General features: G+C 37.7%; 1 protein-coding gene across 1 annotated transcript; it reads left to right on the top strand.

Annotated features, from left to right (window-relative positions):
* The first annotated feature begins 393 nt into the window (after positions 1 to 393).
* SELENOT (selenoprotein T) lies at positions 394 to 25,787 on the top strand. The gene is made up of 6 exons (XM_031957775.1): positions 394 to 774; positions 17,687 to 17,797; positions 18,960 to 19,086; positions 20,103 to 20,190; positions 21,857 to 22,010; positions 23,623 to 25,787. The coding sequence occupies exons 1-5, from the start codon at positions 641 to 643 to the stop codon at positions 21,973 to 21,975; spliced, it is 579 nt and encodes a 192-aa protein (XP_031813635.1). The 5' UTR covers positions 394 to 640; the 3' UTR covers positions 21,976 to 22,010; positions 23,623 to 25,787.
* The last annotated feature ends 1,678 nt before the right edge of the window (positions 25,788 to 27,465 follow it).

Below are 27,465 nucleotides of genomic sequence, written 5' to 3'. Positions count from 1 at the left end.
AAAGAAAAAAACAAAGCTGGAAATGACAAGATTTGGGAAAGAAGAACTAGCAATCAAACAAACGCCTGTCCTCATTTACTCAGGGCAGCGCGCTCTCTGCCAGCCCCAGAAGCGGCGAGGTTTCTCAGCGGACGGATAAGGAAGCTGAGGCTGAAAGAGCGCGGGTGACTCGTCCACGTCCCACGGACGGGGCCGGAAGCAGGATTCGAACCCAGCCTCGGGCCCTCTCAAGTCTCCCTGAACGGCGAGAACTCCCCCTTGGGAAAGGCGCGCTCCCGGGGCCGGTTCTGGCCAGTCGCTCCGAGCCTGCGCGCCGAGCTCCTTCCGCCGCTCTTGGGGCGAGGCGCTCTTGCGCGTGCGCGAGAGCCTGGTTCGGAAGGGGAGGGGGGGAAGATTCTTGCCTGCGCCTGCGCCAAACCCGGTGCTCCCGTTCCCTTTCAGCTCGTGCTCTCGTTCGGCTCGGCTCAACTCGGTTCAACTCGGTTCAATTCGGCTCGGCTCGGCTCGGCTCGTTCCGCTCCGCTCGGCTCGGCTCGGCTCGGCTCGGCTCGGCTCGCTCCGCTCGGCTCGAGGCCCGGCCTGGCCCTGCCCTGCCCTGCTCAGTGTCGGGCTGAGCGGCGGCCGCTGCGGCACCAAGACGATGAGGTTCTTGCTGCTCCTTCTCATGGCCGCGGCGGCGCTGCGGGGCGAGGCCTCGGCCGATACGGGCGGCGTGCCGGGCAAGCGGCTCAAGATGCAGTACGCCACGGGGCCGCTGCTCAAGTTCCAAATCTGGTGAGCGCGGTGAGGGCCGGGGGGAGGCGGCGGCCGCGCCGGGCGAGGCCGGGGCTGTGCGGCCTAGTGCGGGCGGCGGCGGCGGCGGAGGACGCGGGTGGGGGAGGGGGCCGGCGGCCGGCTACACCCACGTGCGGCGGCGGGGAGCGGGGCCGGGGGGCGCCTCCAAACTTTGACAGTTGGTTCCCTGGCCGCAGGTGCCTTTCGGAGCGGCCTCAGCCCTGCAGCCGGGGGCCCCGGGTCCGAGTTCCGCCTCCCCGCGGCCGCCCGGGCCCTCCAAGCAGGACGTGGGCTGGGCGACTCCTGGGGTCCCGTCCCAGGCCGGCTTCCCCGGAGCTGCCGTCCGGGCCCCGGCAGCTGCTCTGCGGGCCTTGGGCTTTACGGGGTGCACTCCCTCCGCAGAGGGCCAGGACCCCCAACGCCGAGAGCCGTGGGTCCCCCAGAGCCCCAGCCCAGCCCCCTCCCTCTAAACGAGAAGGGACCTAAGGGACTGACAGCCAAGGTCACCCCCGCAAACCAAAGCTGCCGTCGGCACCGGGCTCCTTTCTCGGGGCGCGGAAAGGGAATCCGGCCTGGGGCTTTCAGGGCAAGCTCGCACCCGGCGGGCTCCGGTTCATTCATTTCTCGCGAGTGAGGAAATGCAAGTATCAAAATATCAAAAACAATGGGCCAGAAGCCGGAGAAACCCGCAGTCCCATCCGTTTTCCTTCTGTCCCTAAAGTTTCTGCCCCTTCTCCCCCAGATCAGACTTTGTAACAGAAATGTCGGGGAAAATAATTTACTCGTTCTGAATACAACTTCTATGCAGCCCCCACCCGCAGTGCTGCTCCAATGACATAGACTCCCCACAGAGTCCCCAGAAAGGCAAACTCGGGTTTGGTTCGGGGTTATGGGCTTGAGCATAGATAGACCTGAGAGTCCCCTCCCCAGATGGGCAGAGGAGGGAAAATGCTCTAGTGCCTTACCTTGTGACCTTGCCCAAGTCTGGGCTGCTTCCTTGTTTCCTAATGGAGAGGGGTTATTTGAAGCATCTGTAAAGTGCCTTCTAGCTCTTAATTCCTTGTTTCTATTTTCTCTTTAAAATTCGTTTTGTTCTTGCCTTCAAACAGCTTTTATTTTTCAGTAGAAAGGGAAAAGCCCAAACCCAAACCTCTTCCCATATTTATGATAGGAACTAAGCATTCAGAATATTAGGGCTTTAAAATTTCATTTTAACGATACTGTGAAGTCTGCTTCAGGAAATTGACTGACTGTTTTCCACCCTTGCTCTGTGGTTTCCCCTTTTGATATTTTACAGTTTCAGTTTAGTTTCTGGTCTTTGACCTGCCATATTTATAGGCACCCCCATAAAAATGTACCAGATAATGTAATGCAAATGGTTGTAAACGAATGTACACCTGTTAGGGAGCACTGCATACTTTTCATACAGGATTTTAAATGTTGTACTCTGTTCCAATTGAGTGATTTTGAAGCCATGTATGACTTTACTGCTTTGAAAATTTGACCCTAGGAGTGACTTTCGACTTTGCCTTTGTTGAGCAATTTAGAGTAGTGTAGGATAGCACCTCCATTTTGTAATATGTCAAACGAGGCTGCTTTCATGGAACTCTAGTTTCTGATAGGATGCCTATCAATGGGGTTGGAGGCATTTTTGTTTTCTTTTGTTTTCATAAATAGGTTATTAATGTAGCTCTATTTCATTCTTTACAATTCTTGCTTAAGTGCTTAATTAAGATATAAAATACATTAATGTTCTTTACAAAATAATAAATAGTGAAATTAGAAAAAGATCATGTGTTAAAAAAAAGTCATGGTGGCTGTTCTCTTCTCATGGTGGCTTGAGAGGTAACTTGCCTGAAATTCTGGTCTCTTAACTGCCCTTGGGAGAGGAGGGTAAGGCTTGGAGCACAGCTCACACTTGCTGCATTCATTGATTGTTTGCCCCATAGAGAAGAAAAAGAAATGGGAATATGGTGGTCCCCATTTGGTCGGGCAGCTTTGAGGGCAAGGGCAGCTCAGGCACAGCTTGGTCTCTTGGGAAGCCACTGGGCAGACCCCCAAGCACTTTTTTAGAAGTCTTTGAGTCAATTCCCATCCACTTGGTAGGCACCTGTCACCCTGAGGCAGGTAGATGGTGTAATGGACAGTATGTCTGACCTGGAATCTGAAGACTCAGCTTCCCAAATTCAGATCATCCTTAGACACTTAGTAAGTGGTGCGACTGTGGGCAACTCATTAGCTGCCTTTGTCTCAGTTTCTTCATCTGGAGTAAGTTTACAATGAGCTGCAAAAGAAAATGGTAACCCACTCCAGTAATTTTGCTAAGAAAATCCCAAATGTTTTCACAGAAGAGTCAGCTTTGACTGAAATGAGTGTACAACAGAATTTGTATAGCATGCTGTAGTGGATAAGCAGGCCTGGATTCACATATTCTGACTAGGTATACAAGCAGTTTCTTTCACCTCCTTGCCCATATCTGCTCTGCATTGGTGGAAGGGCTTCCCTTACTGGGAGCCCCCTATCCTAAAGAAATAGTAGGTCCAGTTTCCTCATATCCAGGATAAACATTTTAGTACTTACACTAGATAACCACTAGTGGCAGATTTGGGACTTCTGATTCTTAATCAAGTGAACTCTTTCTACTAACCCTAACCCACATCAATTTCACTTGAAACTTTAATAAGTCATAGAGACTTAAATGTTTATTAATTACAAATAAATTCTGTAAACAAAGCATAAAAATACTTTTACAGGGTTTTAAAATTGTTTTTCAGGGATTTTAAATTTTTGAGCAATTTGTATTTGGCTGAAATAGTAAGTTTGTTTTGAACTTCATGTTACTGTTTTCCAACTGTTGATGATACTGCTCTGGTGTACTGCTATTACATCAGCATAGCAACACGACACACAAATGGGACCAGAGGGAGACATAAGAGTGTTGTTTTTTAAAACAAGGCAAAAGTCTTCTGTCTTGATCATTACTAAGTGCCACAAATAGCTATAGTGTTTTAAGTACTTTATTTTTAATTGTAAATTGATGGAGGGATGAAGTTAGGGTATAATTTTAATGGTGACATTGGTTTTATATAAGGAAAATAAAATGAGCTTTAAATTTTCATTAAAAATAGATTTTTCTGAACTAGGGGCATAATCAGTTGTTCTTTTTAGTTTTTTGCATTTCTGTATGGAGTGAATTTCATTATGTATAAATATATTTCACATACTAGTTAAGGTGATACAGAGAAAGAAAAATAAAAACTAAAGTTGGCACTGTTAGGGGCTTTTCTCTTTACTGCCTTGACCCCTGCCATTTATTTGACATCGATAAAGCCTAATTATCAAGGTGAGATAGTAAGGGGCTTACAGTACAATTATCAGAACTTTCCTTTTTGTTCCTTCTGCAAATTATGTAAGAGTTTACATAATTAAGTTTATAATATTTGATTGTTGCAGCTTAAAGATATACAATTGGTTATATAATTTTTTATTCTCCCTTCGAGGGGATGGTTATTTAGCTACTTACAATTTTTAGAAGTTGACTTGCTCACAGAGTGTTAAAATTTTTTTAGTTATCAAGTTTTCAAAACAAATACAATCTCTCATTTTAACATTTTTAAAAAACTGTTAATGAGATTAAGAATTGAAATCCTTTTATTTGTGCTATTTATGACTTCAGGAAAAACATTTCCTAAGTGTAGTTGATGAATGGAATGACCTCTTAAGCAGATTTTAAAAATTTCTGTCAATGTTATTTGATGTTAGGAAAACCACAAAAATAGAAGCCACGGAATCAATATGTGGTACAGTGAAAAGATGGTCAGACTTGGAGTCTGGGAGCCTGGCTCAGATGCCAGCTTTGCCCATTTTATTACCTCTGTTATCTTGTTTAGCCATCATTTTCTTTGTAAGCTGAGGGGTTGAGCTGGACATGCCAAGGTTGGCATGATTGCCATCTCTTATTTCCTGAGAGAACTTCAGCAAGTTAATCAGTATCTCTACCTTCTTTAAAGGCCCTTTGCCCACTTTGAACTATGGATGCCGGGAAGCTGGGTCTGCTGCTGGAACACAAGATGTTACACCACAGAGGAGTCACACCTATCCAGGAGAGTTCTATCACAACAAATTCAAGAGCAGTAAATAGCTCTAAATCAGTGGCACAACCTCTTCAGGTTGTCTTGATTGTCATCTTTGAGCCTATTTGGCGCAGGTGCACTACAAATGATAGTTGCAGAGGAATGTTGAAGGTTAGATTAATTATTATGGATAAATATTTTCATTTTCTAGAGTCAAGAAACTCAATCTGTCAGTAACTTGCTGCTGACTGGTTCTCAAATAAGGAGAATCGCAAAAATAATTCAATAACTGAACTTCACAGAAAGTGACAGCTGCCACACTTTTCATATTAAGATTTAAAGGTTGTTTTTTTTTAAACATTACCAGAATATGCAATAACTTTTCTAAAAGCAAACTTTGTAGCATTGAATTAAACTATCCATAGGAGATGCTTTTTGCTTCTTTTAAAACATATAAAATTTGTTATTGCAGAGTGTTAAAGGATATGTTTTAAAATTTTTGACTGGTTTTGAAGTACCACTATTACCTTTAAAAGCCTCTAGCATTAGTTTAGGGCATCTAGGTGGCAGATCATGCCATGTTATTTTTATACATAGCTTTCCCATAAAAGATTCATCTTGTATGAATGTTTCCGATATGTTAATATAGTGACTAGGCTCTCCACATCTGATATGGAGCTCCATAGGCATCCGAACTTCAGGTCTGGAGTCAGGAAGATTTATCTTCCTGAGTTCAGAAGCTATTTAGACACTTAATAGCAGGGTGATCCTAGGTAAGTCTCTTAACTCTGTTATGTGTCTTCATATGTAAATTGAGCTGGAGAAAGAAATGACAAACGATTCTAGTATCTTTGCCAAAAAAACTCTAAATGGACTCACAAAGAGACATGACCAAAAAAAGATTGAATAACAAAAAACATTAACTTGCTAACGATAGAAAATATATGTTAATATTCACTTGAAAATACTTCCTAATGTAAATTAACACCTTTTTGTTTCCTTTAATCCAAAAGTGTTGGACATGCAAATGATTTGGGAAATTCTTTGTTGCAGTCTTTGCTCCTATTCCTTTGTTTTTTGGGATTCCTTCTTCCCTTTCCAGGAGAAGTATGAAAACATGAGTTTGCTTTTAACACCTACCTTGCTATTGGTGATTATTACACATCAGTAATGACCTGTATGTCTTACATTATTAAAGGTCTGTTCTTTGAAGAGGTTGTGCCACTGATTTAGAGCTATTTACTGCTCTTGAATTTGTTGTGATAGAACTCTCCTGAATAGGTGTGACTCCTCTGTGGTAACATCTTGTGTTCCAGCAGCAGACCCAGCTTCCCAGCATCCATAGTTCAAAGTGGGCAAAGGGCCTTTAAAGAAGGTAGAGCTACTGATTAACTTGCTGAAGTTCTCTCAGGAAATAAGAGAGCAAAGTTTCAAATGACCTCCTTTATCTGTAGTCACATGTTGTTTCCACAGTGTGCCCTTGGGTGGGCTGTTTAATCCACATGTTATCTGTGTTTCACTTCAGTTTTAGTAGTAGGAAAAGCCAAGAAAAAATAAATATCATTTAGCTTAAGCATAGCTATCAAATTTGAGGTGGAAAAGGAAGATATTGTTCAGTGCCTGAAAGGAACACCAGTGACAATTTCACACAGTAGTTTGTGTTTTTTTTATGGGCCTGGTCTTCCTTTCATGCCGGGATTGGAAGTTCAGTGATTCCTCATAGTAATCACTATGGAAGTTTGGACCTGCTCTCTCTAGATGACCAGTTACTTAGACATCCTAAAATGAGCCGCTGCTCTCTTTCCCCCTTCCCTGATTCCATGGGGGTTCACCCTCTAAGTGCAAGACTTCATTCATATACCTCAGAATCTCCTTGGGCTTCCCCAGTGGAAGGGATGCTAAGAGTGGGCCACCCCCCCACCCCTGCTCCGTTCTGTTCTCTCCTCCGGTGTGTGTGTGCAAAGGAATAAGAGACAGTGTGCTGGCTATCATAAAGCTTGCCGCTCCTGCCCCCTCCCGCCCTTACCCTTCACTAGTGTGTGACCTTGAACAAGTCATTAATGTCTTTGAACCTCAGTTTTCTCATCTTAGAATGAAGACATTTGTCTGCTTACTTCATGAGGTGTTATGGTCATAATAACATCCTTTGTACCTGTAAAGCACACTGTATAAGTGGTGTTATGTTGCCTTTTCATTGCAGTCAGCTTGTTTTCTGTAGGCTTGTTTTGCCTATTCTAGATAGAACTCTTAGGAGAAAGGGACCTTGAAAAAGATTTAAACTCATCAGAGGGCTGTGCTGGATATTCCCTTTCAGCTTTAAAATCTATGAGCCTTTGAGGTTGGTTTTCTTGGTTTGTTTTTTTTTTGTGTGTGTGTGTGTGTGTTTTGTGCTACTAGGAATTTTCTCTTTTATCTATTGATTATAATTCATACCAGTACAATATCCATATTTTCTCTAGTCTTTCACAGTATTCTTGTTGGAAAAGGCTGAATCAGACTGGTTATAGTGTCATACCTGTCCTGATTTGTTTTACCTCCTCTCAGTGGGATATACTGGTAGAATGCTAGATAACATTTGGGAGAAACCAGTCTGGTTTTGAATTCCATCCTTGACTGTAGCGTGACTTTAAGTGAGTGACGTAACCTATCTCTCAAAGTATCACTTTCCTCATCTTTAAAATGGGAGTAATAATACTATGTAAATAACTTTGAAAGTCTTTAGTTGCTATATAAATGCCTTTTCGTTTTGTGTATGTGCATTTCCTTATCTGAGCTTTTCAGATCTTCTTTTGCCATCTATAATGGATTCTTTAAATCAGAGGTTCTGAACTTTTTTCTGTCATGGACCCCTCTGGTAACTATAGACCCATTTTCAGAATAATGATTTTTAAAATGCAAAAGGTTACAAATGAAGCCAGTTAAAATGAAATGTAGTTATCAAAATATTTTTTAAAACAATTGCACAGAACCAAGGTTAAGAACCCTTGTTTTAGATGCTTTGCCTGGTCATGACTGATTCAGTCATGTTCCTTCTAAAAATGTTTGCCATGATCCATACATACTCAATAGTGTAATCATAGGATCATACAGATCTTTTCTTTGAATTTTCTGAAATCACTTTTCCTAAAGTCTTGGTAGGTGCCTGCCAGAGGATGCTAGATGTTTTTATTCCTTTCTATTATTACAACTTAAAGTCATTTTCTCTTAAGTTTCATGCCATTCTTACACCCACAATTCCTTTTGAGTCAGAGCAGTTTCCCTTGTTTCCCTTGTTACTTCTGTCTTCAAGATGAAACTGTCAGCACTGCAAGGCAAGAATTAATTCAATTTCTGCTTTTAACAGACTTTGACTTACAGCAGATGTCAGGGTAGTTGAAGACTCCTCTCACTACAGTAGCTTGTTTCTGTGTGGTTTTATAATCTGTATTAGAAAACCATCTATTCACTTGTTACCCAATAAATCCATTTCACCTGCTTTAGAAAATGACATTGGGTAACCCATCTGGTTTTATACTATTATTTTTGTATATCTTTCCACAATGGATTGAAGCAATATGGAGGAGAAGGAGGGGGGCCTCTGGTTCTTTTATTGTTTCAGAGTTATTAGCACAGTGGTTAGATTCTCTCCCATGTCATTCCTCGCTTTGTCTATACTGCGTGACTGACTACCTCTTTTCCCAGTGATACATAAGCTTTCACAAAATCATTTTATCCCATTTCTTGCAGCAAGTCAGTAATTACAGTGTGTATAGTATAATCATCCTGCTTATTAATTTTTGGATCATGAGCAGTTTTTAAATGTCAATCATGCCTTACCAAGCCCCAAATCTGAGTTTCCCCATCATGATCTTCTTTTTGTCACTTCTGCTCAAGTAGTGTTAAGCTCAGGAGAAAGTCATGTAATTATGTCAACTGGGCTACATACAAATTTGTTATCTAGTCTCAATTGGATTCTTGCTTTTGTATGACAGTTCTTTTATTCTATGATTTTTTTTCTTCAACGATCTCCAGAAAAATTAATCCAAATCTTTCTCTCTCCTCTCATTTCCTTTCTTCAGCTAAGGATCTCTCATCTCTTATTTTACTGAGGAAAATATAGATGGTTTGTAGCAATCTCCTTTTTGTCCACTTTTCCACATTTTAGTCTGTCATATTTGAAAACAGCATTCTTTGCAAGAATGTTTCCTCCTATCCCATAGCAAATATAGAGGTTATTCTGTATCAACTTCTGTTTCAGATTATCTGTAACATCATTGTTGATGTTTCAACCTCTTTCCTCTTAATCTGTTTAAGAGAACATAAAGATGACAAAAACACTTATATTTGTGGTACTATTGGCTCCAGAGTATGTAATACTTTAAGCAAGATGTTCTGTAATCCAATCCTACAAAGAAAAACATTAAGCTATTCGATCTAGATGCTGCTGATTCAATAGAAGAATGGAAGAGAAAAAAAAATTAGGTCAAAGAAATATATATATTTTTTTCTGTGAACTTTATGATCTGCTAAGGATTATAGTTGAATTATTTTGAGTTTTTGGATATGGAACATTTTAGTGATATTTTAATAGTTCTCAATTCTCCTTTGGGGAAATGATAAAATAGGGGTCCTCTCCCAAAGTCCCCTCTCCCCAACAAAAGTCTGTCATAATATTGGTTATTTGAAAGCGAGCATGGAATTTTAGAATGGATAAATGAGCACTTTCAAGATTGCATCCTAAATCAACAGAGAGGTGTTTTGATGGGAAACATCCTATTATTGGGACTGCAACGGGCAATATTGTGGGTTCCTAGAGGGATAATGAGGACCAAGGTGAGCCAATGAGACTCAATTCAAGTTTAATTAGCATAGTCTGGTTATGCTTTTATGTGTACTTCTGATACGTGATCTATGAATTTTTATATGCAATTTTTCCTTGTGAATAAACACCAGAAAATAAACTGGAGTGGTCTAGACCATGTTATGGCAAGGATAAGAAGGGAAGAAACAAGGTGTCTAGCAACAATGTAAGTAGCAATTGAAGAGGGAGAAAGTGATTATTGACAGATTGGGACTGTTCACTGATTAGAGGAAACTAAGCAATCTTAGAGCCAAAAAGATCGGGGGTGGGGAATATCTCCCCCTAACTGGGGTGTGAGTGAAGTTTCAAAATAAGCAGAGAGAAAGACTTGGGGTTAAGAGGAAGACTCCCTGTATATCTTTTAAAAGGAACTGGTTTCCTTGGGACACCTTGGCTGAGCAAGGATTAAGTTGCAGATTTTTTTACAGCAGGCACACAAAATGCCACATAATGATCAAAAGTATGGAAGTCGACTTGCCTCATAATTAAAGGAGTAAAAGTAATTATAAAAACAATGAAAGAAGTGTAAAGCTACTATCTGTCACACCAGTTGAGTATTAAATAATCTTGTTGCCTCCAGTTTCAGTTATCAATCTTAAACCATTGAAGACCAAATTTAGGCTCTCTGCTTCTATACACGGCTAAGCTTGCTAAGAGCAATGAACAGTTATGTACAGAATAAACAAGAGGGGCGAATTTCCCTCTTGCCTGCAAAGGAAAAAAACTCCGCAAGTCAGCTAAGAAAACTTTCTAGCCTTGCTACTTAATTATTGCAGAACAGTATCGAACCTGTCTGTATCTTATTTGACTGATGGTATTCCTGTCACCTCCCAAGAATGTTGTGACAAACTATCAAGAGATTAGAACTAGTACAAGTGTGAAGTGATGTTTGAGAGTTATGAAAGGACAGGGGGAGATGTTAAAAGAATTCCAGAACTTAAAGGTGATTCTCAGTGTTAAAAACATTACCACATGCTTCTGGGGCATCTGACCCTAAGTTTAGGGGAGGAAACCCCAAATCAATTAGTATCTAGAACGACTGTGAAAGAGAATAATAATATCTCAAGGTACAAATGAGAGAATATTGAAGGTTCAAGGAGAATGTAGTATTAGATAACATCTCTGGATATGTATGAGCATCTCAGACTCAAAATGTCCAAGATACAACTAATTATGTTTCTCATTAAACCCAACTACAATTCCTAACTTGTTTATTTTTGTAAAGGGCATCTCCAGGCTTTTGGGTTTGTAAGCATAGAATAATCCTAAACTCTTTCTTCCCCTTATCCTCTCTAGCCAATCAGTTACCAAATCTTGTAAATTCAAACTATGATATCTCCTATCTATTTCCTTGTCTCCACTCACACAGCCATCAGCCTTGTTAGGGCCCTTATCACTTGAACTACTGGAATAATTTCCTAAATGGTCTCCTTGCTTTCAGTCTTTCCCCTTTTAATCCATCTTCAACGAAGTTGTCAAATTGACATTCCTAAAAGACACTTGTCACTAAGATGTTCAAGAAATTGTCATTTTTTCCCCTTGCCTCTGGGGGAAAAAACAGATTCCTCTGATTGGCATTAAAAGCACTTTAAAGGCCGTTTTCAGCCTATCTTGATATACAAACTCATTTCCTGTGATTCCTCTGTATTCTGTGTTCTCACTCTGGCCTGTATTCTTCTTTCTCATCTAAGATGTTCCATTTCTCATTTCCTTTCCTTTGTATAGGCTATCCTCTGTGTCTGAAATGCACACTATTTTCACCTACTTCTTGGAGTCCCTGGCTTCCATCAAGGTTCCCCCAGATGTTAATGTTTTCATCTCCTCCTAGCATCTCTCTCCTGGAGACTGCAAGGTTCTTGAAGGCAGACTGTTAAAATTTTGCCTCTGTATTCCTAGCACCTAGTACAATGACTTGCATGTAGAAGATACCTAATAAATTCTTAGTAAACTTAGTGGCCTTAGGACTTATAAAGTCTTTCTCAAATGCCTTATGGTATTGTTCTAAATCTGGTTTTTTGAAGAAGTGTTTATTTTAGGAGAGTGTAGTGATTTTCTCAAAGTTACAATACAGTCACTAGCAGAATTAAGGAGGAAGCTAATTCTCCTAAGCCTGTTTTCTAGTATTAGCATTTTCTTACTTAAAATTAAAAATAGTCAAATCATCAAGTGTTTATTGAGCACCCATTATATGTCAGCCACTGTACTAAGTAGAAGAGAAAGAAAATTAAGACAGTTCCTATTCTCTGTCTACTGAAGCAGATAGCATGCAAATAATAATGAACAAACAAGATAAATCCTGGATAAATTGGGGATAATCTACACAGGGAAGACAGCATGACGGGTAATCTGGAAAGGCTTCTTGTATGTTAGGTTTTAGTGGAACTTGAAGGAAGCCAAGAAAGTAAGAGGAATACTTTAAATGAGAAGTTACAGAGATTGCAGGAAATTTTTGTTATGTGCTTGGGTGTAATGAAGTAATGAATAGAAGTCTGTAGAGTGCTTCCTTTTAATGTCAATTTGGTGCACATGTGTTAAGCACTTAGTGTTGGGGAGGTCTGGAGATGCACAAACAAAAGTCCCTACTCAAAGGAGCTTGCATTCTGTCTCAGAAAATTATCAGTTCTGCTTAATTGTTGGATGGCACTATCATCTGGTAAGGCCCCATTTCCATGGCTTTCAGTTAGCTAACACCACCCCAAATTTTCGTACTACCTCCTCCACTGGGCCTGCTTAGATTTTTCAATGAATAACTTTCAAAACATTCCAAGATATATTTTTGGAAAATTCAGCAAAAGCTCCCCTAAAAATAATTAGGCCCTATATTTTCCTCTTTATATTAAAAAAAAAAAATCAAGAATTTATGATGACAGATATGCATGATGTCTATACATATTATTTTGTATATAGATTGCTATAACAAATGTGTATGTGTATATAGTATATATAAATGCTGTCCTTTTTTCTTTTTTTAAATTTTTATTAAAAGTTTTTATTTTTCAGAACATATACATGCATAATTCTGCATTAGCCTTTGCAAAACCTTGTGTTTTCCCCCTCTCCCCTAGATGGCAAGTAGTCCAATATATTTTAAACATGGTAGAAATATAGGTTAAATCCAATATATGCATACATCTTTATACAATTATCTTGCTGTACAAGAAAAATAAAATCAAACCAGAAAAGAAAATAATGAAGAAAGTAAAATGCAAGCAAACAACAACAAAAAGAGTAAGAATGCTATGTTGTGAACTACACTCAGTTCCCACAGTCCTCTCTCTGGGTGTAGATGACTCTTTTGATCACAAGACCATAGGAACTGGTCTAAATCATCTCATTGTTGAAAAGAGCCATGTCCGTCAGAATTGATCATCATATAATCTTGCTGTTGCCATGTGTAGTGATCTCCTGGTTCTGCTCATTTCACTTAGCATCAGTTCATAGTGCCTTCCTTTTTTCAAATACTCTATTACTTATAAGAAAAAACTTCCCAATAATTAGAACTAATCCCAAATGGAATGCATTGCCTCTGGAAGTCATGAATTAACCATCATTGGAGTCTTAAAGCAGTAGTAGGATGACTACTTGTTGGGGATGTCATAAAAGGGATTATTAGTGAGATGTGAATAGGATTTGGCAGATACTTTATAGCTCTTGGGTTCTTTGTACTCCAATTTTAAGAAAGGTACCCTCCCTAAATAATTGTTCTGTCCAAATTTTCTCCTTTAAAACTATAATTACTACTGGAAAGGTATCAGACAATTTAATAAAAGGAGGAACTCAGTTAAGTGTGTGTATATGAGTGCAAACAAGAATTATTGCTATTTCAGTTTCCATTTGCCCTCCGAATTTTCATTTTTATTTTCTCCTGTTTTAACACTATAAGTCGGCAGTGCAGAGGTAGCTGGCTGCTACCCTGAGGGCTGACGCAACCCTGATACAACTTAGGAAAAGTACTAGAAGTAAACTCTAGCTACTGCAGCTCCCATGTCATTCATTCACTTGAACCAAAAATGCTTTGGCCCCAAACTTGGTAGAAGGAAATGTGAAATGGAATCAGGAGCTGCCTTCAAAGACTTTTCTCCATGTTGCAGCACTTTATTTTTTTAAAACCTTGTTTACTTGAGGCAATATTTTGTTGTATAAAACAACAAAGAAGAAGAGAGGAAAATAGGTTATTTCTAGATTTGAATTAGCTTCATTTCTTATATAAGAATGAATGAGTCATTGGTCTTTACTAAATGGGAGTGATAAAAGTCACTTGGGTTACTATGGTTGTTAGGAGACCAGACCCAAAAATGCATGTACTGAAGTAATAATGTAATGATATTAGAAGTATATAAGAGCTGCATAGTCAAAACATTTCAATGGTTTAACTTAGAAGAGACTAATACATATTTATAAAATTCATTTTAGTAACAGGAATCAACTTTTATGGGTAATTGCCAATAATAAGTTAACCAATTAACAGTTTTTTTCCCCTTGCAGACTCTTTGCTTTATTTCAAGTAACTTTTCTGCCTTTCTCCTTGTTCTACCTTCTTACCCAAAATGTGTCAGAAGAGAAAGTTAAAAAGCAAAAATTGCTTGAGGAAAAGTGTGCTGGTATTTCCTGAATTGTAATAGAAATGATTAACTTAAAGGCAAGTCACTGAGATTCTTCTAGAAACTCATAATACATTTACTTCTCTTTTTAAACTTTGGACCACAATATGCTTTTTAATATTTAACTTGTATTAACAAAGCACTTTAAGCGCAATAAAGTCAGGTTTTTCATTGATGGAAATCATAAAGTTGAGTTACAGTGCTACCCAATGTTAAAATTTCTATGCTATCACTTCATTTCTTTTCTTTTTAAATGTTTTTGAATTGATGACTTTTCTTTCTCGTACCATCACAGTTATCCCAAATATCCCTTCCCAGAGAGCTATTCAGTATGACATATATTTTTTGAGAGGAAAAACATCAACACAGCTAATTGATTGCATTGTGTCATGAGATACAATGCAAGCCCATGTTCCAGATCCTTGAGTCAGCTAGTGTAAGATCTATCAACAGACTGAAAATATATGCCATGTGTGCCATGTTGGGGACCTTCTACCTCCACAGAGGGAGAGTTGAAAGTGGCTTCTCATATCTCTTCATTGGAGTCATTGACCCTTAGAATCTGTTTTGTTATATTTACTTTCAACTTTTAGGTATGTTCTTTTCATTCACATTGTTGCATTTGCTGTATGTATTGTTTCTCTGGCTCTGCTTACGTCACTCTGCATCAGTTCCATGTTTCTTTCTATTCATTACACACACATCATTTCTTTCAACACAGTAATGTTCCATTATACTCCCATACCACAATTTGTTTAGCCATTTCCCAATTGATGGGCATCTACTTTGTTTTTAATTTTTAGTTATCATAAAAACTTCTGTCACAAATATTTTGGAATTGTAGGGACCTTCTTATCAAAGGCCTTCTTGGGTATAAGTTCAGTAATGAAGTCTGATTCACTTCCTTTATATGATTCCATATTTCTTTCCAAAGTAGTTGTGCTACTTCACAGTTCTACCAACAAGGCATTAGAGTGTCTGTCATTCCACTCCCTCTAAAATGACTTGCCATTTTTTGTCATTTTTGCTAGGGTATAGTAAATAGTCAAATTTCCTTTAGTCAAATTTTCTTTCTTTTGTATTTGAAGGCCTTTTTCCCTGATCACTTGCCGAACTTGTTCCTAAATTCAGTTGTCAGATTTAACTACTATGTATCTTGAAGTTTGTATCCTTGGGTTTTTTCTGGAGATAATAGTTTATGAAATCTTTCAATTGGCATTTCATTTTCATTTCAAAAGTTCTGGGCAGTTCTCTTACATTAGTGCTTTCATTATAATGTTAAGGTTTTTTATCCTCTTGTTTTCCTCCGGGAGACCCTGATCTTTAGGTGGACTCTGCATCCTGTCTTTGAGATCAGCATGCTTCTCTTGTATAGTGAGGTGGTTTATTTTGGGGGGGTTTTTGAGTCATTGTTTTTTGCTTCTTTTATTCTAGATTGCTTTGTATTTGCTTGCCCAATCTATTTTCAGTTCTATTTTGACCATTATTTTCCTGTGCAGGTCATAAATTTTGTTCTCCTAATTGTCATTTCTTTTTGAACTACTCAGGAACAGTGTATAGTAATTCCATGTTCTTATATTCCTTAAGCTCTTCTGTTTCATGAGGTGTTGGGTTATTTTCTTTCTTTTTTCAGTATTCAGAGATTCCTACTCATTTACTGGAGAGACCATATTTCCTGTTGTTAATGTTTACCTGCTTATGTTCAAGGTGTTTGAGTTTTCTTGTTTCTGGGATCTTTGGTAATTTTAGTCTCCCCCCTCCCTCCTCCTTTAATTTTTACCTTCTTCACTTTCTGATCCTATCCCCTCTGATCCCATCCTTTGGGGCTGGATCTCAGAGCATCACAACTTGGGTTATTCACGCAGTTCAGCAGCCCTAAGTGACTTTGAGGTGTTCAGAACCAACCCCAACTGTGTATTGTGCTTGCTCCATCCCTCCTTCCCCTAGGACACACCATGTCCTTGCCAAGCCTCAATCGTTTTATTTCCCTAGTAGAATTTTAGGGATTGTTTCCTTATTTTGCCTTTGCATTTCAGTGCCTAGTGTTAACAACTTTGTTTTTAATGTTTTTTTGATTGAATTGCTTGAGTTTGAGCTAGATTATGTTAGGTGTAAATATAAAATATCTAGAGAATTATTTCTGAAAGCTTTTGTTGCCCTTTAAGAATATAGATAAGTATAGTTTAAATATATTTTTTCAAAGTTGATAAAATATTAAAATTCAGTGTTTAAATGTTAATAGATATAAATTCTGTATCTAGAATTTCATTAACTCAGGTATACCGGTATGAGGAGATTGGTCTAGGTCTAAGTCATTTTAATTTCCAGTTCTATTTATTGTATGTTGGCTCCCAAACTGGCTTTTATCTGTTGAGTTATTCTAGGCTTTCTAGACTAAAGTTAGACTAGATTATAATAGAATTTCAATTGGTGATCCCCTTCCTAAATGATATCGCATGACCTGAAAGTACATTTCTAAAACTATTGGACTTTCTGCTAAACAATCTCTATTTTCCATGTGTATCTGTTCCATCTCTGTTTTCTCCATTCTGTTTATATTTCCTATGCTTGGCACATGATAGGCACATGGTAAATGTTTATAGAATTGAATGGATTATACTGTTCTCCATTACATTTCCATTCTTTTCACATCACATAATAACTATCAGGTTATCAACTATCAGTTGGTGACTTACCACAAAGCTAGAGGGTATTAGTTGATACTGATTTCCTTAAGATACGTCTATTTTCTAGATTAATTTTCTTTATTATCTTTTTATAGAACAAATTAGAATCTTAGTGGTGGAATTATCTAATGTAATTGGCTAGATATCCCTTCATGAAGTCGTATCACTGATTAATGGAAGATCTTGGAACTCCTGACTTTCAATCTGGTATATTCTTTGTACTTTAAAATTGGAACACAAACACCACCACCCCCAAACACATTTATTGTCCTTTTCTGCTCTATGTCTTTATCCTTCCCTATCCCCGCTCTCTTTTCTTACTCATTTGCAGAACTATTGCTTTGAATCTCAACACTTCCCAGCTCAAATTTAGAAGAATGGAATGAGCTTTTATAGCATTTCTCCCATGCTTTATCCTCTATGAAAGTAACTAGTGCTCCAAAAGGCTATAATTTATGTGAAGGCTTTATTTATTGAAAAACTTTGAGAAAACTAAAAAATATATATCCCTTTTAGGGAGAAAGAAAGGATGAGTAGGGATTTATTGCCTAACCGTTGTTGGCCTTAGTCCATTGTTTAATATGTTTAAACTAGAACCATTTGATATTAACAGAGGTAGTAATTACTGGCCTTTTTACAACCATGCCAGGATAAATCATGGTAAATTGTTCTAAATCATTTAACAGAAATACCATTTTCTTTCCCTTATAGTGTTTCCTGAGGCTATAGGCGGGTGTTTGAGGAGTACATGCGGGTTATTAGCCAGCGGTACCCAGACATCCGCATAGAAGGAGAGAATTACCTCCCTCAACCAATATATAGGTGAGTACATTAAATTAAATTGATAAGAAATAAAGAAATTGACTTCTAAACTTAATGGATTGATTTAATTAAACTAAAGTCAGTTGATAACCAATATTTTGGTCATATTTAAACTAAGCTTGATTTTTTTTTTTTCATTTTCTTTGCTTTTTCCCTTATCACTATAATTTTTTTTTAACAAGTAATCTAAACATGTTAAATAAATAGAATATTTTTACTGTTTAAAATTTTTAAAACATAATTCTCTTCAAAATGGAATTTTACTTAAACAATTTACTCATACATTTAAAAAAAATTTTATTTTTCATTCTATTTTTTAATAAGCTTTTATTTTGTCTCACTTTCACCTGTTCCTCCCCTGCTTCGATATTTGAAAAAACCCTACTCTTCCTAACAAATCTGTATAGGCAAGGAAAATATATGACTAATTTTACAGTGTTTTATCACTTCTCTGTCAAATAATTGTTAGCATCTGAAATCATAGTTGGTCATTGTATTGATCAGAGTTTTTAAGTTTTTCAAGATTGTTTGTCCTGATAGTGTTGCCCATTGGTGTTTTGACACTGTTGTCCTCTCTGTGTATTGATCTTCCCTTTCAGATTCTTTTGTTGTTGTGTTGCTATTTTGCTTATCTTTTTTAGCCTTTTCCCTTTCATTTAAATGTGAACCCTGTTTCTGGGATAGAAGGGTCACTGCCTCAGACTTCTTGTGCCAGGGGCTACAGGTCCTTGTGTTTATTATGCAGTTTTCGTATGTATGTATGTATGTATGTATGTATGTATGTATGTATATATCAGTTTTTAAATATATATATTTATATTTTTTATATTTTTAAATATTTTAGAAATATATATTTTTGAACATAATAGTGAGAAAGGAACAATATCCTATGAATATAGTGACAAAAACCATAAATAGGAACAGTAACAACAACAAAATATGGAATAATGCATAAGAGGAAAGAAAAGCCCAATACAAGACATGGGAAACAAGGCATTTTGTTACTGTTTTTATGGGTATATGCACATATATTTACATATTTAATATAAACTAGAAACTTTTCAAATTTTATAGTTTCATGTGTAATTTTATTTGTGTCTTTGAATGTTTGTTGATGGTTATTACATTATAATAAAAATGAATTTTTCTCTTTTTTTGATAGACACATAGCATCTTTCCTGTCAGTCTTCAAACTAGTATTAATAGGCTTAATAATTGTTGGCAAGGACCCTTTTGCTTTCTTTGGCATGCAGGCTCCAAGTATCTGGCAGTGGGGCCAAGAAAATAAGGTATGTAACCAATTCTTCCCATTGAGTTGACAGTGGAAGTGTGGGGTGGCATTGTTGCTGGGAGAGCTTGGCACTTAATGGGGGTGTCACTGTGGCTGCTGCTTTTGGTTTGGTTTTAGTGTTCTCAGAGTCTGGTGATTTCTCTTCTTGGCATAGGGATGACAGGCAGTTGTGAGTCTTTTTGACTTGGGTGCAGAAAACCCAGTCCTGTGTGATCCATAAGATTTGAGCTTCAGTTTGCTCCTGTGGAAAAAGGGATAATGATCTTTGTACCTCATGGGAATTTGACTGTCATAAGCAAAGTGCTTTCTGAAACTTAAAAGAACTTTAGAAATATTCACTATTACTTATTTTTTTCTCAACCTATCCCATTGAATATCTTCTTCTGAAATACTAAGTTTCCTGCTGCCTGTGCCTTCAGAAACCCATCTTGTTCTTTAACTTCTTACTGGGATAAAACTGCCTAAACTCCCTTCTGGACAGCAAAGAAGTACCTTCTTTCTTGGGATCTCCTTGGCCCTGCCTGAATTTTAGAACCTGAGAGTTAACAGCTATTTCAGTAGGATATGAGAAGAGGCTGTTGGGTTGGGATTCATATGGGCAGAATGTGCCTATAACTGTCAGTGACTATTTTTCTAAGTGATTTTTCTCATATGAGCATGTGATATTTGCTAGGAGTGTGAAACTGATTATGTTTAGTCTTATAATAACAGTCTTAAAACCCTTTTAACAGGTTTCTGCCTGAAGTTGCTGACTGTTGCATCACTATTCCTTTGTGAATACTTTTAAAAGATGTTCAGTGAACCATGTATAGTGTTCTTTTATTAGAATTACTTCGACTGGTGGCGTCCTTTTAAATCTATTTTCAATAAATATCAAATAGGTTTTCTTAGAATTTTTTAATTGAGTTAATACTGATGTTTAAAAAATTTTTTTCTTTACTATATAATTGGATAGTGGGAATAAAAATAATAGTTTGTGTGTGGTGATAAATCTAATTTTTTTTTTTCTTTTAGGTCTATGCGTGTATGATGGTTTTCTTCCTAAGTAACATGATTGAGAACCAGTGTATGTCAACAGGTGCATTTGAGATAACGCTAAATGGTGGGTTCTAAATAAATTATATTATTTTAATGTTCACTCAACATCAAGCATAATAAAAAGGTTTTGCCTGTCATAAATTGTAACATAAGAAAATTGTTCACTAACATAGCAATGAGAAAATATCTATTAATACTATTGAAGGCAGGGTACTACCATCTTGATTAAAAAAACATTGTTGAGTTCTTTGTGAATTTTATCAACTTTTTCATCCTCTGTATCAAAAATTAGTGTATATCCATAGGTAGAATTTTTATGATGTTTTAAAGATTATAAAACATGTTATAATTATTTCATTTTATCCTCATAGCATTCTTGAGAAATAGTGACCGTTTTTATCCCCATTTTATAGATGAGGAAATTGAGACAAATAAGGGTTAGAAATGTCATGGCCTATGAAAAGATCCTCCAAGTCATTATTAATCAGAGAAATGCAAATTAAAACAACTCTGGGATACCACTACACACCTGTCAGATTGGCTAGGATGACAGGGAAAGATAATGCGCTATGTTGGACGGGATGTGGGAAAACAGGGACACTGATACATTTCTGGTAGAATTGTGAATACATCCAGCCATTCTGGAGAGCAATTTGGAACTATGCTCAAAAAGCTATCAAATTGTACATACCCTTTGATCCAGCAGTGTTTCTACTGGGCTTATACCCCAAAGAGATACTAAAGGGAAAGGGACCTTTATGTACCAAAATGTTTGTGGCAGCCCTGTTTGTAGTGGCCAGAAACTGGAAAACGAATGGATGCCCATCAATTGGAGAATGGTTGGGTAAATTGTGGTATATGAATGTTATGGAATATTATTGTTCTATAAGAAATGACCAGCAGGATTATTTCAGAAAGGCCTGGAGAGATTTACATGAACTGATAGAGTGAAATGAGCGGGACCAGGAGATCATCATATACTTCAACAACAATACTCTATGATGATCAATTCTGATGGACATGGCCATCTCCAGCAATGAGATGAACCAAATCAGTTCCAGTAGAGAAGTAATGAACTGAACCAGCCACGCCCAGCGAAAGAACTCTGGGAGATGACTAAGGACCACTACATAGAATTCCCAATCCCTCTATTTTTGTCTGCCTGCATTTTTTTATTTCCTTTACAGACTAATAGTGCACTATTTCAGAGTCTGATTCTTTTTGTACAGCATGTATACATATATTGTATTTAATTTATACTTTAACATATTTAACATGTATTAGTCAACCTGCCATCTGGGGGAGGGGAATGGGGGAAGAGGGGAAAAGTTGGAACAAAAGGTTTTGCAATTGTCAATGCTGAAAAATTACCTATGCATATATCTTGTAAATAAAAAGTTATAATAAAAAATATATAAATAAAAAAATAAAACTATGCCCAAAGGGATATAAAACTATTGGGGGGAAAAAAAAGAAATGTCATGGCCAGGGTCACAATGCTAATAAGTTTCTGAGGCTGGATTTGAACTCCGGTTTAGCCAGTCTTAATGATTCTACATCCAGCCCTCCATCTCCTGTGGCTCCAGGCTGTTTCAGGAAATATTTGAGCAAGTATTTTGGGAAAAATTTTTTTTTTTTTTTTTTTTTTTTTTTTTGGTAGAGTAAAATTTTAAAAATTTGGTTAACCATAGAATTATCTTTAATTAATTTGGATTTTATTCTTTTTGTAGATGTACCAGTATGGTCAAAGCTGGAATCTGGTCACCTCCCATCCATGCAGCAGCTCGTTCAGATTCTTGACAACGAAATGAAGCTCAATGTGCATATGGATTCAATCCCACATCATTGATCATAGCCCCATCTTTCAGCCCTGAAAACTCTTTTGTGAGTAGTTAAAATGTGCATTCAAGACAGGACATTTGTACTTCCACTTGGATTCAACTTTAATGGTCTGATTCTTTGATGTCTTTTATGGAAATTCTTAACATGTGGAAAGATCATTTGTTGAGTCTGCCAGCTTGACAGATTGTGCTTGTATTTGTTCTTCTTCCCTTGTGGCTCAGGTTTCTTAACATTTCCTTATTCCCTATAACTAGATTGAGAATGAACTCTCATTATAATCACCAGATGCTTCCATGCCCAGTTGGTAGATGTGGATGAAATCTGCCAACCTACTTATAAAAACATTACTTTGGAATAGATAGTTAAGGAATGATAGATCATGTTTAATTGTCTGTTTAGTAGCTGTTTAATAAGAAAGTTTAGTAGGGCTGCTGTGGGAGTAAGACCTAGACATTTACTGGCTGTGTGACTCTGAATAAGTCACTTCACCCTGTCTGCCTCAGTTTCCTCATCTGTAAAATGAGCTGGAGAAGGACATGGTGAATCACATTTAACCACTACATGTGGAATCTACCATTCTGGTCCATGATAGTTTTCAGCCATCTCAAGCTTAATTTTCCTCCTAGTGATGCCTTGTAGTTGTGAATCACACCTTCCAAAATATCAAAATTGCCTGTGTGCAATTTCCTGTGTGAAAAATAATGTTTATTACTTAATCCTGGGCATTACTTCCTGGGCATACTTCATCTGCGAAAGCCCTAGCGTTATTTGGTATTTTCATTGCTAGTCTCTCTGAATTCCCAGGGTGTCAGAGAATCCTCTGGCCACTGATCTTTGTAGTGTCAACTAACTTTACCCCACTCGGCTCCTCTGAGGCCTTCAGAGATCTCTGGCTACGATTTCTTGAATCGTAGTTTAATAACTGATAGCGTGCTCAAGAACAGCTGCGTGCAAACTTAAAGTCTTTCTTACACTTGCTCACATAATGCCCTGACCTGTTAACTCCCAAGTGAATATCTGGTCTGTGAGAGGCCCATATGTTCACTATCAAGCTCTTTGTCTCTCTCGACTATCCATCCACTTGGTTCAGCTACCCCAGGATAAAGAGAGTGACCTCAAGCTGCAGTGGGCTTAAAAATGGTCTGTGAGGTCACACACAGCCAATCAGAGAGGGAGCCATCTCTTGTTACAAAGCTATTTCACTTTGACTGGGATCCCGGCCATGGGGCAGTCCCTAGCCACAGGAAATTACTTCCGGGTGCTCAAATCTCCTGTTTGCACTTTGCCATTCTATTTAAAGGACCCTCATTCCCGTGGTAGGGAAGAGGGATGGCGAGCTGTAGAGTGGGAAAAAATGGGCCAAAGGGTTTCACTGATGACAGATTGTGCCAAGGAGCAGGAAAGTGTATGATGAGAAAAGGAAATGGGCTGCTCTCCTGCCAAGGGGGAGCTCTGCCTTCTCTGGGGCCTCAGGGAGGCTGCGCCGGACATCTCCCCCCATGGGTCTGTGCTGCCGCCGGTGTCCTCCAGTCCCCTCCTTTGGCTTTGGAAGGTCCATGTTGATTGCTCCTTTTGCCTCGTCTCTGCTGGGGAGGGGGGTGGCAGCTTTCTGGAGCCAGTGCTTTGACACGTCTTCTTTATTCCTGTGTTTCAGGCATTAATGGATTTTTTCGGGAACAACGTGGTTGGCACCAATGAAGGCCTGTACTGAAGACAGCAAGCTGTTAGTGCAGACCAGATGCTTAATTTGCAGCCCCGTTGAACTTGGAAAACCTCAATGCAAGACAGTCTTTCAGGGTTGGCATGTTTTGGAATACTGCACATTCATGGAGTGCAATAATACTGTATAGTTATATTTTTTTTAAAGGGTTAATTCAGCCAGTTAATTGTTTTAAAATGCAGGCATTACTACTTGTAACTTTATTTCTTAGTCATGTTTGGGTGGGGGAAGTGGCAAATTGCGTTAATATCTGATTTTTTTCCTTGAAAGATGTCTGTTACATCTGTTGTGATTTTATATGAATTTATGTTCTTTTTGTAGTTTAAAATGGATATTTGGGAAAATAGCTGACATTCCCAAGTACTTTACAAAAGTCTGTCAAACATCTCTAATTTGGTTATGTCCTGTTTGTATGGTTTTCAAAATATTGCAAATTGTGAACAGTGCATTATACTAGATTATGAAAAAAAATATATATATATCCTGACTACAACACCATTTTTGTGATTACAAGAGAACTACTAAAAGACCCACCGCTTTTTAAATCCTATTGTCTAGCTCAAGTGTCTTGCCTTGACCAGTCTAATGAATTGATTAACTGGGCCTTTATACTTATCCTAAATATAAAACTAAGCAAATTTAAGTTAAATAAAAAGTTTTCATTTCCTGTGTAATGTGCCTTTAAACATTATATTTAATAACTGCCTACCTAAATCTTTATTTTTCTTTGCTTAAAGAAAATCTGAGAATGCACAATCGAGTTGTCCAAGATACCTCAGGTTTTCTATTAGGTGAAGTGCTTATCTTGTTCAGAATCCTTTACAGTTTGGCTACTGGGACTATCCATTTACCTAATAGGGTAGTAAGCATGTTGTATCAGGCTTTTACTAGATTCCCTTAGTTTGTTGTAGGAATAAAATCTGATCTATAGTCTGTTTGAATACATGTGAAAACAAACCAAATTATAAGAGGATTCTCCTGTTAGTTTCCTCTCAAGGAATTCTAATGTTCCACTTTAATTACAGATTAGATTTCTATTTTTATACTTAAATAGTGATGGCAATTATTTGTTAGATTAATGAAAAACTGTCCTTTGGTGAGAAGTACATTGATGTAGTGACCAAATTTAGATCCTGTAGAGAAAAGTAGGATGAAAAATGTTAAAGCAGATTTTTGAAATTCAAATTTAACGTCTACTTTTAATGGGCATGAATTTTGCTAATGAAAACAGTTCTTTTAGCAAATGATTAGCCTTGACAATAGAAGTATAAGAACTTATAGTTAATGAATTTGCTCATTTTTCTTTTCTGCTTTGGCCTTTTGCTGGTTTTGGCCTTTTACTGATAAAGTTTCAACACTTATTAAAAGTAATTTATCAGATTGCCAAAGAATAAAAATTAGCTTGGTGATTTAGATGTTGAATATGACAGCAGTAATCCAGTGAACAAAACCATTGGCCTACTCCAATTTTATGAAGTAGAAAAATGGAGAAAATGATTCAGAGGTTACCATCATTAATAGGTAGTTATTGAGAGTCTACCATGTACAGTGTATCAGATAGCTATCGTCCTTATTCTGGAGTTGTTTGTAATTTTGGTGGAGGGAGAAAGATTTATATATAGGAAATGCCATCTGCGACGTCTTCTTTTAGCTAAGTAACAAATATGGCAGACTGTAGAGGATATGGAAGCAGTCAGGAGTGCTTCCATGGTGTTCTGTGGATGGACATGCAGGCTCATAGATTTAGAGTTGAAAGGGACAACAAAGACCCCTCCTTATTTTACAGTTTGAGAAACTGAGACTGAGAGATACTGAATTCACACAGATTCTAGTCAGTAGCATCTTCAGGATGCAAAATTCCCTAGGAAGCTGATGGGGGTAGAGAGGTCTGCCCGTAGAGTCAGGAAAAACAGTGGAAATCACAGCCCTGATATAGTCTAGCTGTGAGACTGAGCCAGGACACGAACCTCTTTGAACTTCAGTTTCCTCATCTGTAAAATGGGGATAATAGTGATAGTACCTACCTCACAGGGTTGTTGTGAGGCTTAAGTAAGATAAGTTCTGCAAAGTACTTATATAAACATCATTTGTCTCTCAAACGTTCCTGATCTCTTTGATTCAGAAATTCCCTCCAGTGACGCAGGTCACAGTTTCTCCTTGCCACTCACCTTGGGAGCTCTTATCCAAGTCCTCCCATAGGCTCATCACAGGGCATCCATGCAGGGTGCTGGATAATGCCTCTCTCACCTTGTCCCAACATCTGCCTGTCACTAGCCCATGTTGTCATTTACCATTGTCATTATTATACTTTTCTTGATTGTTGAGCCCTTGGCTCAGGAATTCCTGCAAGTCTGATTATCGAAAAGATTTATTATTATAAGTCCCCTGTGAGTCAAGACATTAAAATAGCCTTGTTATGAAAAAGATTGTAATGTTTTAATGGTATTTTGTGAGGGACAGTATCTTTTTTTGAATCTTGATATATGTCAGATATAATTTTTAGTTAGCACTGTATTTTTCTGAATGTTGCATCCACATTTTTAGGACTTATTTATACAGTATGTTTTACATTTTGTCATTCCCCTTATAAGATTTCTGTGTTAGAAAAGTTTTGTAGCCTATTAAGATACCTGCTTTTTGGGCAGTTAGGTGGTGCAGTGGATAGAGGACCTGATTTCAAAACTGGCCTCAGACACTTAATACTTCCTACCTGTGTGACCTGGGCAAGTCACTTAACCCCAATTGCCTCAGGGGTGGGGAAATATATATATATCTGCTTTTTTAACTGGTAGGGATTTCTTTGTTCCTGGACACAGTTAATAGAGTAAACTTGCCGTTTCAGGCTTTTAACCAGATTTCCTCAATTTGTAGGAATAAAGTGTGATCCATGGTCTATTTTTCACATGAATTCATGTGAAAACATACCAAATTATAATGGATTCTGTAGAGTTCTAATTTTATGCTTATATTATGTTGTCAGTTATTTGTTAGATTAATGGAGAAACAAATTCTCTTATTTACATAATAAAGGTTATGTACTGAATCTAGTACATAGACACAGCAGGTTTAGGTCTTGGAGAGTAAAGTAGATGTGTGATATTTAAACATGCTTTTTTTTTTTTTTTAAATAACTTTATTGACAGATAAACATACTTTTGAAATTCAAATTCAGAACATATTTTTGGACATTAATTGCTCTAATGAAGATAATTCATTTAGCAAATGATTAGCCTTGACAATAAAAGTGTACTAACAAAAAAATGTGTACTAACTTAGATTATAGTTAATTAATTTGATAATTTTTCCTACCTACTTAGTCCTTTAGCAGGTTTTCGTGAAAGTTCAGATAAAATTTTAACATTTCTAATATTGTCATGTATCAGATTGTCAAGAATTAAAAATTGACTTGATTGATTCAGGTGTTAAATATGACATTAGTAATCCAGTTAGCAAGGCTAATGACTTATTCCCATTTTATGTTAGAAGATTGATAAAATAATTTCGAGGTTATTTAACAGGTAGTGATTGAGAGCCTACTATGTACCTCATTGATTTTGATAGGCAACACTAGAGTAATTTTGCATAGTAAGAGGAAGAGCCCAGCTCAGGTTCCAGTTTGACATTGATTAGCTGTTTGTGACCATTGTAAGTAGCTTTCTTAGCCTCTGTTTCCTTATTTTTAAATTAGGAAATAGTGTTTGATCTAAATAAGAAATGAAAGTGTTTTGAGAAACTACGAAATATCATTAGAAAGACCATTATTTCACTCCTTTTACT

Source organism: Sarcophilus harrisii, chromosome 3 (assembly GCF_902635505.1).
Source record: "Sarcophilus harrisii chromosome 3, mSarHar1.11, whole genome shotgun sequence".
Taxonomy (NCBI): domain Eukaryota; kingdom Metazoa; phylum Chordata; class Mammalia; order Dasyuromorphia; family Dasyuridae; genus Sarcophilus; species Sarcophilus harrisii.
Note: the sequence above shows the minus strand (reverse complement) of the source record. Positions and strands in the feature narration are given on the sequence as shown.